Here is a 15,471-nt window from a genome sequence, read left to right as displayed (position 1 = left end):
CAAAATTAATTTTTAAAACAGAAAAAAAATAAATTCAAAATTAATGCAAAAAAAAAACCGCATGATGAACAAAATCCCAAAACTTTATATATTAAAGACAAGATCCCACCCTTCCCTTTCACCATCCTGCCTACTTACCTAACTAGTCCCAGTTCCAGTAAAACTTTAAAGAAACAGGTGGCTAGGCTGCAGGTTTTGGTTGCCAATATGATTTACTTTAAAGAAATTTTTTATAATATGCATTTTATTATAGTAAAATATGCACAATATAAAATTCACAATTTTAACCATTTTAAACTTTACAATTCAGTGCCATTAAGTACATTCATATTGTTTTGTAATGATATGACTTAAAATATCACATTAAAATGTTACATTTTGTAATTACTGAGTTTGGCGACTTCTCCTTAAATTTTGCTCCGAAGGCCAGTGCCGCACTCGCTTTACTTTAGCCCTCGCCTGCACCGTCCGCCTGCCACGCCTGAGCCTGAGGATGGAAAACTGCAAGTTACTCCCATAAAGCAACAGCAGATGAGTTATCCCAGTGGTGATCAGGCCACTGAGGATGTCCGTCCGTCCTTTCAGACAGCCACCGAAGACAGAAAGACTAGCTCCGTCTGCATCCGCCCGCCCCATTGGCTTTCCTCCTGTGACGGGACACACCTGGCAGGCGCGCCCTCTACCTGCCCAGGGCCACCTGGTCGGCGGGCCGGCAGTGCCGGGCCCGCCCCGCTCGGGTCTGTCAGGCTTCCTGCGGGCCAATGGGACGGCGGCCCCTCCAGGCTCGCGCAGTGTCCCGCTGAATGGCCAATGGGAACGCGGTATGCAAATAAGCAGGTGCGGTGGCGGCCGGCCCGTCAAGGCGGCGAGGCTCAGGGGATGTTAGAGGCGCGCTGGGCGGCCGCCGAGCAGACGCCCGGGCTTCGAGCTGCGAGCGTTGGTCTCCCGCCATGGCCCCTGCTCCGCCCCCCGCCGCCTCCTTCTCACCCGCCGAGGTCCAGCAGCGCCTGGCGGCCGGCGCTTGCTGGGTCCGCTGCGGGGCCCGCCTCTACGACCTCACCGGCTTCTTGCGGCAGCACCCCGGGGGCGAGCAGCTGCTGCGTTCACGGGCTGGCCAGGATGTTAGCGCCGACCTGGACGGGCCGCCCCACCGGCACTCGGCCAACGCGCGCCGTTGGCTGGAGCAGTACTACGTGGGAGAGCTGCAAGGAGACCCTCAGGTACAGCGGGACCCGGGGTCACAGACCCCTCCCCCCTAGTCACCCTCCTCCAACTCTCCACTCCCCACAAGCCCCGTTCACCTGCCCTCTAGGAAGACTCAAGGTGACTGCCTTCGCCCTCACCTCCACTTCTCTTCTCTCCGGCAGGCAAGTCAATGCCCCCGAGATCAGGAGTTTGCCCTTCTCCAGCCTTAACTCTGACTCTCTGTTATCTGCTATGTCTCCCACCACTCAAGTTACCCCTCCTTCCTAGTTGTTCTTTCTGCAGCCTCTGCCATCTGACAACTTGGATCACCTTTTCTCAGCCCCTCATCTGCCCCGTCTTTCCTTCCTCTTCCGTTATTGGCCTTTCCCTCTTTGCCACTGCTCTTTATTTCTGTTGGAATAATAGCTTCCAAACTCACCTGTCCTCCCTTCCCCATCTCACCCTCCCCCTGCTCCTAAAAGGCACAGCTCAGTTACCCTTCTCAGTAGTCTGGATTTCCTGGTGCTGCTGGATGGAGTCTGGCTCTAGGGCTCCTCTGGGTGGGTGGAAAGGTCAGGGCAGCGACTTGGGTGGACTGTGTGCTCCAACCCCTCAACCTCCCTTTATTCCTTGTTTTGCCTACTGGCACGGGTGGCCAAAAAGGTGAAATGACAGGGCTAAGCCAGTTTTGCTGGGGAGAAGGGATCAGCACTTCGAGCTGAATGCCGCTATGCAGTATAGGTTCATTATGGCAATCAAGCCTCTAATTGAGCCTGGGATAGATTTTGTCACCCCCATTTTAGGATGTGGAAACTGAGGCTTCAGGTGGCTCTGTAATTTGTCCAAGGTCAAACAGGTAGTGGAAAAGTTAAGTGTATGATTCCACAATCAATGCTGCCTCCATCCAGAGGATCCTTGGGCGTGGAAGCTAGCTCCCATCCACAGGACTCCAGGCTGGCTCAGGCCAGAGGTCAAAATGACTCCTTGGCTTTCCCCAGACCTGGCTCTAGGACTGGTGACAGTGAGGCCATCATACTTGGACATAAACCAATAGTTGTTCTCTCCTTCTAGCTCTCTTTCCAGATGGCTTTAGCAGTGCTGTTAGATCTTTGGGTGAAAGGACTTACCTCTCACTGTTCCAGGTAGCTCCTCACTGGCCTATGTTGCCTAATTCTTCAATCATTTATTCACACACTCACTTAGTCCCTTAATGGTCAGCAGCATTGAGTTAGGCACTGAGGAGGCACCAACAGATAAAACCTATACCAGTCTGTGTGGCACTAACAGGCTAATGAGGAGAACAAGGAAACTGTACTAATTGCACAGTAATTATTTAATTATCTGGTGCTCTCAGCGAATGGATCTAGAGGAGAGGGGTTCAAGGAGTGGATTTCTGAGAAAGTGACATTTATATCAATAGAGAGGGCTTAGTCAGGTGAAGTGTGGTGGGAAAAATCATTTCAGCCAGGAGGAATAGCACATGTGAAGACACTGAAGAGTAAGGCCCTTCAGTGGCATAATCAAGGGACAGAAATAAAACCTATGTGACCACAGGCTGGTGGGCAAGGAAACAGAAGTAGGAGGAGGCCAGAGATTAGGAGGGGCCACGTTCTCCAAGACTGTGGTCAGGATTTGGAACTTGATTCTAAGAACAATGGGAAACCAGGGAAGGGATTCAAGCATAGGTGTGTCATGGCCAGATTTGCATCTTTGGAAGAGCACCCTGGCCGCAGTGCTGAGAAGGAATGGGGGGAGCTCAAGTGAGTGTGAGGAGACCAGGCTGGAGGCTACTTGCATAGCCCGAGGTGAGGTAACAGCTGCCACTGTGGTGGCTGTGTCTGAGGAGAGAGAGTTTTTGAATTTGGGAAAATTCATAGGTATAGTGCAGGAACTCAGCATTCTTCAACGGGAGCCCCGTTTAATTTTGGAAGTTGACTTTTGGTGTCAGCTCATGCTGAAGGATCAGGTTTAGCCATAGGTATAACTAAAGCTGAGTGCAGGAAATGAGAGGTTGGGACCAGAATACTAGAGACTTCTAGGATTGTGATGGCACGTGGGAGCTATCCTACGTTGTACTGTGTCCTAGAAACAGGAACTTTAGGGCGTGGCTTCTCCTCCCTGTACCATCATGAGCATGATTCCTAGCCAGCTGCCCTAGATGGCTCCACCTCCCAGCTCTGCTGACCAGCCAGCACTGTAGTTCGATTTTGCTTTGCTCTTCAACCCTCAGAGATTGTACTCAGGGAATGCTAAAACCAAACTTGCTTCCAACCCCTGCACTTCCTCCAAGAGTCCCACTGTGGTCATGTTGCAGGCATCTTTATACCTGAGCATCAACCTGAGGATGTGAGAAAAAACCAAAAAGCTAACCTGTGGCCCATACTTGGCCAATACTTTACTCACCCAATGCTCCAGTGGCCTGTCAGCTTCTGTCTACAAATGTCTATTCTAGAAACTAGTATAGGGTTGTCTTTAAATTAAGGGATCGAGGCAATCAGAGGATATACTTTCAGAGGGAAGCCCTTTTCTTAAGGCCTGAGTGGAGATAAGACATTTCTGTTCTTTTTCGTGTCCTTCTAGACAGTTGCTTCTCCACCTCCCTTCTCTCCTGCTGGAGCAGGAGGTTAGAGCACAGCTCCTGTAATGTGAGGGGTTGATAGCCAACTGGAGTGTTATAAACCACAAGCTACTGAAGTTCGTTTGGGGCTCATTTCTGAATGGCATCCATCCTAGGGAGGGTCTTTGGAGGGAAGCCTCATGGAGCTCTGCTATGAAATTTCTAGGGAGAAGGCCTGGCCCCACTGGTTTCCCCTGTCCCCCACTTTGCCACACCCCTTTGGGTACACAACTTACACATTCACACTCACACAAAGGCACACACACAAAACAAGTCAAACTCGTTCGAGCCTGCATACTGTGGAGATGAGACAAGGTCCGTTGTTGCCATTGCCTTGGACTTGAGGAAGGGGAGCTGCTCGCCTTGTGCAGTGAGAGAGGAATGGCTGAGCAGGGAAGTAAGGCCCTTGTCTCGCCCTGACTCTCAAGGGCCCGTACAGTCAAGCTCCTTACTCTAAGCTCAGGTAAGAGCAATATTTTTCCAACTGCAGTTCACATTGTTAGTGGGGCATGAAGTTCATTTATGGAGCTGAAACCAGCATTTAAAAAGAGAAAAATAGAATAGGAGAGAACTTTGGGTCCTTCCAAGACTATATATACTATGTTTCCTAGATTTGGGTCATCTGAATTGGCATACCACTTGAAGTACCCCAAAATCATCTGCATACCCCCTAAATTCATCTTGGGCGCCACCAATGGAGTATATATCACAATCTGGAAAACATATGGAGCAGAGCTTATTTTTTAATTTAATTTTTCTTTTAAGATTTTATTTTAAAGATTTTATTTATTAATTTTAGAAGGAGAAAGAAAGGCAGTAAGGGAGGAGCTAGAAACATCAACTTGCAGTAGTTGCTTCTCATATGTGCCCTGACTGGGGCAAGCCTGGGGTTTTGAACCAGCAACCTCAGCATTTCAGGTCGACATTTTATCTACTGCGCCACCACAGGTCAGGCTGGAGCAGAGCTTCTTAACTCTGGGGTTCATGGGTCAGTTTCTGGAATTGATGGAAGAGATAAAGTTGTGTGTGAAAGGGCATGTTGCACATTTTTCTGGTGAGAGAGCTACAGCTTTCATCACGGACCAACTGGACTCCTTCCCTCACCAGAAACCTGCCACTAAGAGGATAGTACCAGTGAAAGGGCGGCCTCTACTTCCCCATCTCACATGCGGACCTCAAGAGTTCTTCCTGTGGGCAAGCCTCTGACCACACCCCAGATAAAGGCCGCTGCTTGCGAAGACCCTGGAGGAAAGCAAGCCTCGATTCTTCGCCCCTGCTGTCGCTGTCATCCTAATGTCTAAGCCTTTCTAGGTGCCATATCCTAATCCCACAGCGTGCATCTATTTCTGAGTGGCAGAGAAGTCCACAGATCCTGCCACGTGTATTTCTGCCACACTTTGGAGTCTGGCCGTTCAGAGCTTCAGGGCTTGAGTAACTAAATAGGGATGGATGATAAGGAGGAGATCTAAGTTGCAGGAAGACTTGGATTCCCCACTACCACCCCCAGGCTCCAGAACATCTTGAGCACAGCCCACCTCAGAAAGCTTGTCTGAGCTGAGAATTCAGATTTAAAAAATGATGCTTGGGGAACTTACCAACCTGCCGCTGTCTGCAGAGCACTGTGGATGTGAGAAGTCTGCTAATTGAAGGGGGTTGAGGTCTGTTGCACCCCTAAGAGGGCTTCCCAATTGAACCTACCTGGCCAATCAGCAATCACCATCCTTTGGTACCTGCCAGAGACTTCCAAGTTCTGGCCTGATGCAGTGCCAGGCGAGTCTTACCTGGAGGATGAACCTGGGGCCAGTTGGTAGAGCATCCAGAGACCCAGGTCACTGGTTCCATGTGATGCCAGGGTAAACACAGGCTGCAGAAGTGCTCCCTGGTGTCATCCCAGAATTCAGTGGAATAAAGAAGCTTCAAGACCCAAATTGGGAGGAAGATCAGAAATTAGGACTGGGAGAATTAAAAAGAAACAAACAGGAATCCCAGAAAAACACCTGTCATCATCATCTTTGGTAACATGTCCAGGAAAGAACCCAAATTGATACCTAAGCAGCATCCATCATCTTCCCTTTCCATATTTATTTTTTTTATGACACAACATTCATGGTCCACATGCTATGTTCATTCATTTAGACACACAAGTAATAAGCATACTGTTCTCTCCGAAACCTACTATGGTGCTGAAACTGCCATTATCAGGGTCATCAGGATTAAACCTTGTGGTCAGTTCTCACCTTATTTCACCTGGCCAGGCAGCAACTCTTGACATGGTGATCACTGCCCCTCCTTGATACACTTCCTTCACTTGACTCTTGGGTACCACACCTTTTTGGTTTTCTGCCTGCACTAGTTTTCTATTGTTGCTCTAGCAGATTACCACATTCTCAGTGACTTAAAGAACCCAGATGTATTCCCTTACAGCTTTGGAGGTCAAAGGTCAAAAATGAGTTGGCAGGACAGCCTTCCTTCTGGAGGACTTAGGGGAGAATCAGTGTTCTTGCCTTTTTTCAGCTTTGAGAGATTGCCCATTTTCCTTGGCTCATGGCCCCAGCCAGCAAATGCATTGCTCAGACCTCTGTTCTCATGTCACTTGTCTTTCTCTGACTCTGACTGTCCTTCCTCCATCTTCCACTTGTAAAGACCCTTTGGGTACACTGAGCCCATCCAGATAACCCAGGATAATCTCCCCACCTCAAGATCCTTAATTTAATCATACCTGCGAAGTCTCTTTTGCTATATAAGGTGACAATATTCCCAGGTCCCAGGGATTGAGATACAGACTTTAGAGGGTGTGCTTTATTCCATCTACCTCACTTCCTATACCCCTGGTCATTACTTCTGTCTCTACCACTAAGTTTATCTTGCACCTCATTTCCCAGAAAAGTGCACAAAGCTTAAATGGAATAATACAGTGTGTACTCTGATGTTCAGCTTCTTTCACTTGATACTATGTCTGGGAGATTCTTTGTTTTTGTTACTCTTAACAGCAACTGTCTCCACTGCCAGCTCTGTCTAGATAATTCATAGGCTATACAAGAGAGAAATAGGGGATAATAGGAGAAAAAGCAGAGCCTGTGGATTAGTCAGACCACATGCTGATCCTTGTGAGTCTTCTTAGTCTTCCCTCCGAGACATCTTTGCACTCCTACTCTACTTTGCCCAGTGCCCCATTGTGCTCATTATTATAGCAGTGTCCTGGGCAGGTCTCTCCCTGCCAATGTTTCCTACACCCCATTGCCTGTGAACTTTTCTTTCTTTTTTTTCCCCCTAAGATAGAAGCGGGGAGGCAGTCAGACAGACTCCTGCATGCGTCCAACCAGGATCCACCTGGCATGCCCACCAGGGGGCGATGCTCTGCCCATCTGGGGCATTACTATTGCGGCCGGAGCCACTCTAGTGCCTGAGTCGGAAGCCATGGAGGCAGAGGCCATGGAGCCGGCCTCAGCGCCCAGGCCAGCTTTGCTCCAGTGGAGCCTTGGCTGCAGAAGGGGAAGAGAGAGATAGAGAGGAAGAGTGGAGAAGCAGATGGGCACTTCTCTTGTGTGCCCCGACCAGGAATTGAACCCAGGACTTCCACATGTCAGGCTGACACTCTACCACTGAGCCAACCAGCCAGGGCCACTTGTGAACTTTTCTAACAAGAGCTTGGTTATGATAACAGCAGTATTCCTAAGTCTTCAATGGCTCCCCTTGGCCAAATCCAAGTTCAGTTCAAATGCTATTTCTTCCACAGATCCTCTCCTTACCTCCCCATCTAGAGGCAGATAGGTATGTCCTCCTCCCACACTCTCATAGCACTCTGCCTCTACCTACGTTTCAGTGTTCATAATGTTCTTCCCCGGTTACTGGCTTTCACTATGTGTCTTACCTTCCCTACTAAAATGTAAACTCTCTAAAGACTAGAATTGCCTGATTCATCTGGTTTCTCTAGAACACACTAACACACTGGCACATGCCAACAGGAACTGATAAATGTTTGAATAAATTAATGAATAAGCTGCTTGGAAAACTGAGATGTGAGCATAACTGGAAAGGAAAATGGTAATATTGACACACACATATACTTCAAGAATTAAAATGTAAAAAAGTCTCTAGTTTCTTCTTTGTTAACTGAAAGGGTGGGGAGTTGATGGAAAGTAGTGGAAGCTGTCAGTTGATTCACTCACTTCTGCCTTTGCCCTCCATTATTTGCAGCCAGAAAGAGCTGGCAAAACATCTTCCATACCGGAATGCTACTGTTCACTCTTGCCCATGAGCCCCTTGCAAGGGTAGAAGTAAAGTTCATCATAGAAAATGCCAGTCAAGAGCCTTCACTGCTCTCGGAGCTGTAACCGGTCCCTCCATGTGGCTGTATGTGTCTGGGTGACAGGCACAGGCAGGACCCAGGTTGCCTGGATTTCCAGCTCTGTTTCCTGTCTCCTATGTCTTTTCATGAGAATTTCTCTAAAGTGCCTCAGAACAGACCAATCTTCTCTAATTGTCATTCATATAAAATAAGCAGGAGACTTTTCATGTCCGTTCTCCCCATCTGCTCTTGCTCTCCAGTGGAAAAAAGAGCTTGGTTAGGAAGATAAAATCAGAGAACAACAAACTTGACGCTAACAACACTTCAGAAAAATACAAAAAAACAAACAAAAAACCTCATACTCAGGATTTTTTGTTATAAAGCATTGCCCAAAATATAGTTATCCAAATACTTTGTTTTTTATGTCACTATAGTATATCGCAAGATATTTTTTTCTTTTCTGAAGTTGGAAACGAGGAGGCAGTCAAACAGACTCCCACATGCGCCTGACCGGGATCCACCCGGCACGCCCACCAGGGGGCAACGCTCTGCCCATCTGGGGCATTGCTCCACCGCAACCAGAGCCATTCTAGTGCCTGAGGAGGAGGCCACAGAGCCATCCTCAGCGCCCGGGCCAACTTTGCTCCAATGGAGCCTTGGCTGCGGGAGGGGAAGAGAGAGACAGAGAGGAAGGAGAGGGGGAGGGGTGGAGAAGCAGATGGGAGCCTCTCCTGTGTGCCCTGGCTGGGAATTGAACCCAGGACTCCTGCACGCTAGGCTGACACTCTACCACCGAGCCAACTGGCCAGGGCCAGTATATCACAAGATATTTAAATAGCAGTACCAGATAAGCAAATTGGGGGGGAGTAGTATTTTATTTATTGATTTTACAGAGAGAAGAGAGAGAAGGGGACAGTGAGAAGTATCAACTCATAGTTGCTTCACTTCCGTTGTTCATTGATTGCTTGTTGTATGTGCATTGACTGGACAAGCCCAGGGTTTCAAACTGGCAACCTCAACATTCCAGGTCAATGCTTTATCCACGGCACCACCACAGGCCAGGAGGGAGGTATTTGTTTTAATATATTTGAACTATAATACATACAGAATGTCTAAAGTCCTGTCATAGGAAAACCAACAGTCAGAAATTATGTTGATGCAAATCCATGTGACTGAACTTAGAGTGGATCACACAGTCTCCACAAACTTGGCTGATAATCACCTAAGTGAATTCGTCGTAACTTCTCCTTTAAAAAAAAATATAATTCAAAAGGAGGAGAATTCTAGTTCTCTACATTCTTCTGTGCCCAGCAGAACCCTTTAAACATTGCTTAGATGTTCAGATATCCCACTGGAAAATGGAATCAGCGTATTTAGGGATCTCTAGGAATGGCTAGTTTTAGTTTTTTAAATTCCAGGTGTTTATAGTCCATCATAACCCACTTAGTTGCTAATAAATAGTCCCTATTCTTATGTAATAATGAAAGGCTATGGAGTGGACATCATTTATCCACAGAGATCAAAGAAAGACCTCAAATTTTTAAGTCAATTCAAGGCCCATGCATTGAGACTGGTCACCATGGAGCAATAAGGAACACCTACATCAGGCTGATTAAACATAGCTTCCATGATCCCATATCCACCCCTGTAAACCAGGGAAAGGGAAGACCAACCTGAGTTAGTGTTTGCTTTTTCTTGTCTCAGGCACAACCCTTTGGAGTGCCACATGTAATGTCTTGTGCGGGATTTGAAGACAGGTGCCATAAAAAAGTTCAGTCATTCCTTGAATCTAAGTAGGAAAGTCTTTGACTCTTAGGATAAAAGGTCCCTTAAAGTGAATCTGCTTTAAATGAAGACCAAAATGTTATAGAAAATGGGGCAGGGAATTGGGAGAAGGAAATCGATTATCTTTTAAAATGAAACAAAAATGTATTTTTAAAGTTTATTTTAATTTTGACAGCAAAATTCAGACTGCAATTGCATGCCAATGCATAAATTGAGCAAATAATGAATCAAGTAGAGTTGTTTTTGTGCAAGTGTGTGGTTTCTCTGATAAAACTGTATTAAAACACAGTGTGACATTCTTGACTTCTCATTGCCTGTTCATAGCATAATCATAAAGAGGGTCATTTTTAAAAACTTTTTCATTGAATTGATTGGGGTGACAGGTTAATAAAATTATATAGGTTTTGGGAGTGCAATTCTATAATACATCATCTGTCTATTGTATTGTATGTTCACCACCCCAAGTCGAGTCTCCTTTCATCATCTTTTTTTTTTTTTTTTTTTAACAGGGACAGAGAGAGTCAGAGAGAGGGACAGATAGGAACAGAGAGAGATGAGAAGCATCAATCATCAGTTTTTCGTTGCGACACCTTAGTTGTTCATTGATTGCTTTCTCATATGTGCCTTGACTGTGGGCCTTCAGCAGACCAAGTAACCCCTTGCTCAAGCCAGCGATCTTGGGTCCAGACTGGTGAGCTTTTTCATTTTTTGCTCAAGCCAGATGAGCCTGAGCCAGTGCTCAAGCTGGCGACCTCAGGGTCTCGAACCTGGGTCCTCCACTTCCCAGTCCTACACTCTATCCACTGCGCCATCACCTGGTCAAGCTCATCATCATCTTTTTAACAAGAGTGTTTAAGGGCTAAGGATCTCTCTAGGTCCTTTGTAAGCAGGTCATTGTCTTTTGAAGGGTTGTTTTTTTTTTGTTTGTTTTAAAAAGAGACAGAGAGAGGGATAGACTGGGACAGACAGACAGGAACGGAGAGATGAGAAGCATCAATCATTAGTTTTTCGTTGCACATTGCAACACCTTAGTTGTTCATTGATTGCTTTCTCATATGTGCCTTGACCGTGGGCCTTCAGTAGACCGAGTTACCCCTTGCTCTAGCCAGCGACCTTGGGTCCAAGCTGGTGAGCTTTTGCTCAAACCAGATGAGCCCGCGCTCAAGCTGGCGACCTCGGGGTCTTGAACTTGGGTCCTTGGCATCCCAGTCCGACGCTCTATCCACTACGCCACCACCTGGTCAGGCTGAAGGGTCTTGTTTTCTGTTGATTGCCTATATTTTTGAGTTAGCTTTGCCAGATTCTTATTTGGCAATGGAGTTGTGAGTAAAACAGTTTTCTATCACTTCCATTGATGTCATAGAATTTCCTGTATTTTTTCATTGATTTTTCAATTTTACTTTACAGTCAGTTTGCATTTTGTTGCATTGATAGCGGCCCTAACCATCACTTTGCCTAAGTAGACTGAGGGGACTTGGGGGTCAGTGTTTGAGTAGGAATGAAGAGTTGCACATTAAAGTGATTTTTGCTGTCCTTTGTAACTTGAATCTTCAGGGAGTCAGATCCGAGAAAACTTGAATAATAATGACCCCTGTACAACTAGTGGTAGCACATTTAAGTTGGTGTACCAGTTTACATTTTTAAAGTGGTATCCTATAGGCTTTCATTTTAAACCCTTAAAGTAGGTAGGGAAGATGTCAATTCTCCCATTTCACAGATGAGAAAACTGACTCTGGGTGCTACTGGGGTGGGGTCTCCTGGTGCCCATTATTTCCATTGCACACCCATTAGGGATGAAATTAAACTATGGGGATCATTTTCTTATTGATTTATAATCACTCTTTGTATATAAAGGATATTTTTATATCCTTTTTCCATCATTATATTACTACTTATCCTCTCATTTTCATTTGTCTTTTTACTTCCTTAATGTTTTTTCTCCATTTAAATCTTTAAATTTTCCATGTAGAAAAAGATACCAAGTCTTATCATCCCTCTATTTTAAGATTTTATACATAAAAACAAACTATTTTATATCCTGCTAATAATTTTATGCTTAACATTTTGTTGTTTGATTTCACTTAAATGTTTTACTTGCCTATAATTTTTTGGTATAAGGAACAAAATAGAGATTTTTTTTTTAGGTTTGTATTTTTCCAAATGACCAGCTGGTTATTCTAGTAGATTTATGGGATAATCTATTTTTCACACTGATATAAAAAACACTTTCTTGCACATCAATTATTCACAGATATATTTTGGTCTATTTTTTGGATTCTATCCTTTCCTGATGAAATTGCTCATTTTTTATTGGGTTTGTCCATTGGGTATTTTTTCTCCTTCTGTTCCATTCCAGCTAGGGTTCTGCTCTCATCTGCTCCATTAAAGAAAGTAAAGGTCAGGACAGGAGCTGAATGTCATTTCTGGGCCATGTTGCTGGCCTTGGGGAAACACAGTGAGTCTGACTTTCAGGGGCTGAGACTGCCAGGCATGCCTGACCCTGAGGTCGTGTGGCCGGAGCAGGGAGGAAGCAGCTCAGGGAAGCCCACGCAGGCGACAGGCCCAAGTCAGTAAGCTCATGGGAGGGTCTGAAGTGGGTGTCCAGGCGGTCATGGAATGGTAGGGATTTCAGTGGGGAATGCAAGGATGGGAGGGGTGAGGAGGGAGCGTCCTGCAGCAGCCTTGCTGCAGGAACTGAGCATGCGGGTGGGCCCTATGTACCTTTCCTGCCCTATGTCCACAGCCTGTGGTTGGAGGAGAGGCCTGCAGGTCAAGTTCTCTGTGTGTGTGAACTGCTGGAGGCTAAGAGAGCCGGAAGCAGCCGTGTTTGCTAACAGGGAACCTGCCACCTCTTTGTAAAACCCTGTAAACCTCAAACTTCTTGTCCCTCTGGCCCAAAGGAACTGCATACTTATCCCTTTGCCTTCCTTTCATCATAATTGAGTGAGCAGCTCATTAAAACAGATTCTTGAGAGTTTCTAGGAGGATGAACATGTTCTACATCTTGATTTTGGGCATTGGCTACAAGGAAGCATGTAATTGTCAAAATTTATCAAACTTTATACACTCAAGACTTAAATTTCTATCTGAATATTATATCCTTTTTTTTATGTTCTGTGCCAACTCCGCCATGGACATCACGACTACCCCGAGGCAGGGGAATCACTTGGCAGTGATGGGGAGAGGGCTGAGGTTTTTTTGTTTGTTTGTTTTTTATTTTAGAAAGGAGAGAGAGAGGGAGAGACAGAGAGAGAGAGGAGAGAAAGACCGAGAGAGAGAGAAGGGGGGAGGAGCAGGAAGTATTAACTCCCATATGTGCCTTGACCAGGCAAGCCCAGGGTTTCGAACTGGCGACCTCAGCATTTCCAGGTTGACGCTTTATCCACTGCACCACCACAGGTCAGGCCTATCCTTTTTTTTAAAATGGAAGAAAACAAATTTAATACATATTACTAATCTTAAACATATGACTCGCAAGAGTTAGATGTTGGTATATGCAAGTCTTTAAAATTTTCTTTAAAAAAATTAGAATGTGAATGTTAGAATCTAGGTGTTAGGTATATAGGTGTTCAAGACAAGAGTCTTTCACGTTGACTGTATGTTTACACTTTTTCATAATAAAATGACAAGCAGTTACACCGTGTACATCAGTCACAGATATGTCCTTAAAGGATGAGTAGAAAAATAAAATGAAGCAAAGTAGCAGCACGTGAATGGTTGTGTACATTGTACAAGGTTGTGTACACTGTACAAGACATCACATTTCTAATGATAGTGTATTAGTTCCCTAGAGCTGCTGTAACAAAGTACCAGGACCTAGGTGGCTTAAAACAGCAGAAATCTATTCTCTCCCAGTTCTAGAGTCTAGAAGTCTGAAATCAAGCTGTCAATAGGTAGACTCCTCCTGGAGGCTCTGAGGGAAAAATCTGTTCCTTGCTCCTCTCCTTGCTTCTGCGTGGCCAGGAGCCTTGGTTTATAGCTATAGCACTTCAGTCTCTGCCCCCATCTTCACAAAGATGCCCTAGAGAACTGTGTTATATTTTACAAAAATGACTCTAGTAGCTACAGAGATTCCAATATTGAAGGCTTGTGAAAAGTTTGATAGTTTGATGTTTCATCTGCATGAAAAAAAAACAACTGCATGTAAAGAATTTAGAATAAAGATTCTATATCATAATTACATGTGTATAAATAGATTTTGGGGAACCTCCCCAAAGCTCTAAAATCAGAATCTCTGGAAGCAGGACCCCAGAAAACTGTATTGTTAATAAGCACTGTGTGTGACTCAGTGGCACCATCAAGTTTACAGCCCACTGTTCTAGAAGGCTAAGAGCAGAGGGAACCTGGAGATGGAACAGCTGGAGTTGCTGAAAGTGGCTCAGTGGGCAGGTCTCTCGGAATTACTAAAGATCTGCATCCGCAAACTCCCAGTGTGGGCTTGGCAAAGAGCAGGTGCACAATAGGCATTGAACACGTAGCTCACTCTGTCCCCCCTCCTTAGAAAGAGGAGGAGCACCCCTGTTCCCGCACCACCACCCCTGCGAGAGGAGGAGCCTGGGATCCGCAGCCCAGTATAGTGCTCTCGGGGTCTAGCTCTGTATCTCTTGGCTGTGTGAGTCCTAGTTTCCTTCTTCCCTGCAGGGTTTTGTGTGGCCACAGTGAGATCCTGTGAGACCTATAAAACAGAACATGCAGCGTAAACTAAAATGAGATGATTACAAGCCCCTCCAGCCCCAGCGTCTGCTAAGAAAAGGCTGATTCCTGTTAGGTGGTAAGGATGGATGTTTTCAGAACCTGGCTGCAATGTGCTCAGACCCTCTTGGACAAGTGGTGGATCTGGACAGTGGTAACATTCCAGTCCCTCAGAGTTGCCCCTTCCACCAGTCTGGGCGGGTGGGGTCGCACTTACCTACCACCCTCATTCCATCTTCATCTGGACAAGTGCAGCTCTGGGGCACTGGACCTAGGCAGGGATGAACAGTCTCCAAAGATGAGGCTGTCAAAGGCACCAGGTAGTGCCAGGGGCATTCGGGGCTGCCACCTTCTCCCCACGTTCTACCATTCCTCCATTCATTCCTCCATTCACAAACACAGTGGGTATCTTCTCGTGCCCAGACTGCTCTTGGTGCCGGGGATAAAAAGACAATTGGTCACTGTCCTCCTGGGGGCATAGCTGCCAGTAGAGGGGGTAAGACAGATGGGACAACTACAGGTGGCAGGAAGAGCCTCCTGTAACAGAATATTATATATATATATAGTTCATATTTATATATTATATATAACAGAATAGATAACATATTTTGGGCTGTGACAGAGTGGCAGCTGCAGCTTCTGATGAGGGATGTCAGAGAAAGCTCCATCTAAGGGAAAAAAGGAGCGGTCATAAGAAGAACTGGGTTAAAAAAATTCCAGGCAGAGGGAACAGCAAGTGCAAAGGCCCTGGGATATGACATCAGGAACTGTAAAGGAGGCTCTGGTATTATTGGGGCATTGTGGGTCAGGGTGAGCATGGTGAGGGATACCGTGTGGAGGTAAGCAGGAGCCCTGCCTCGGAAGGGTTCATGGGTCATTGTAGGGAGGGGTGTTAGATTTTATT

At 46.0% G+C, this 15,471-nt stretch overlaps 1 protein-coding gene across 1 annotated transcript in view; it reads left to right on the top strand.

The window, feature by feature from the left end:
* The first annotated feature begins 870 nt into the window (after positions 1-870).
* Positions 871-15,471, top strand: part of FA2H (fatty acid 2-hydroxylase) — a 47,108-nt gene continuing 32,507 nt past the window's right edge. Inside the window, exon 1 of the mRNA XM_066243772.1 lies at positions 871-1,220. Coding sequence (XP_066099869.1) covers positions 951-1,220 — 270 coding nt within the window. The 5' untranslated portion in view covers positions 871-950. The remainder of the gene's footprint in view (positions 1,221-15,471) is intronic.

The sequence above is a fragment of the Saccopteryx bilineata genome, chromosome 9, assembly GCF_036850765.1.
Source record: "Saccopteryx bilineata isolate mSacBil1 chromosome 9, mSacBil1_pri_phased_curated, whole genome shotgun sequence".
Taxonomy (NCBI): Eukaryota; Metazoa; Chordata; class Mammalia; order Chiroptera; family Emballonuridae; genus Saccopteryx; species Saccopteryx bilineata.
Note: the sequence above shows the minus strand (reverse complement) of the source record. Positions and strands in the feature narration are given on the sequence as shown.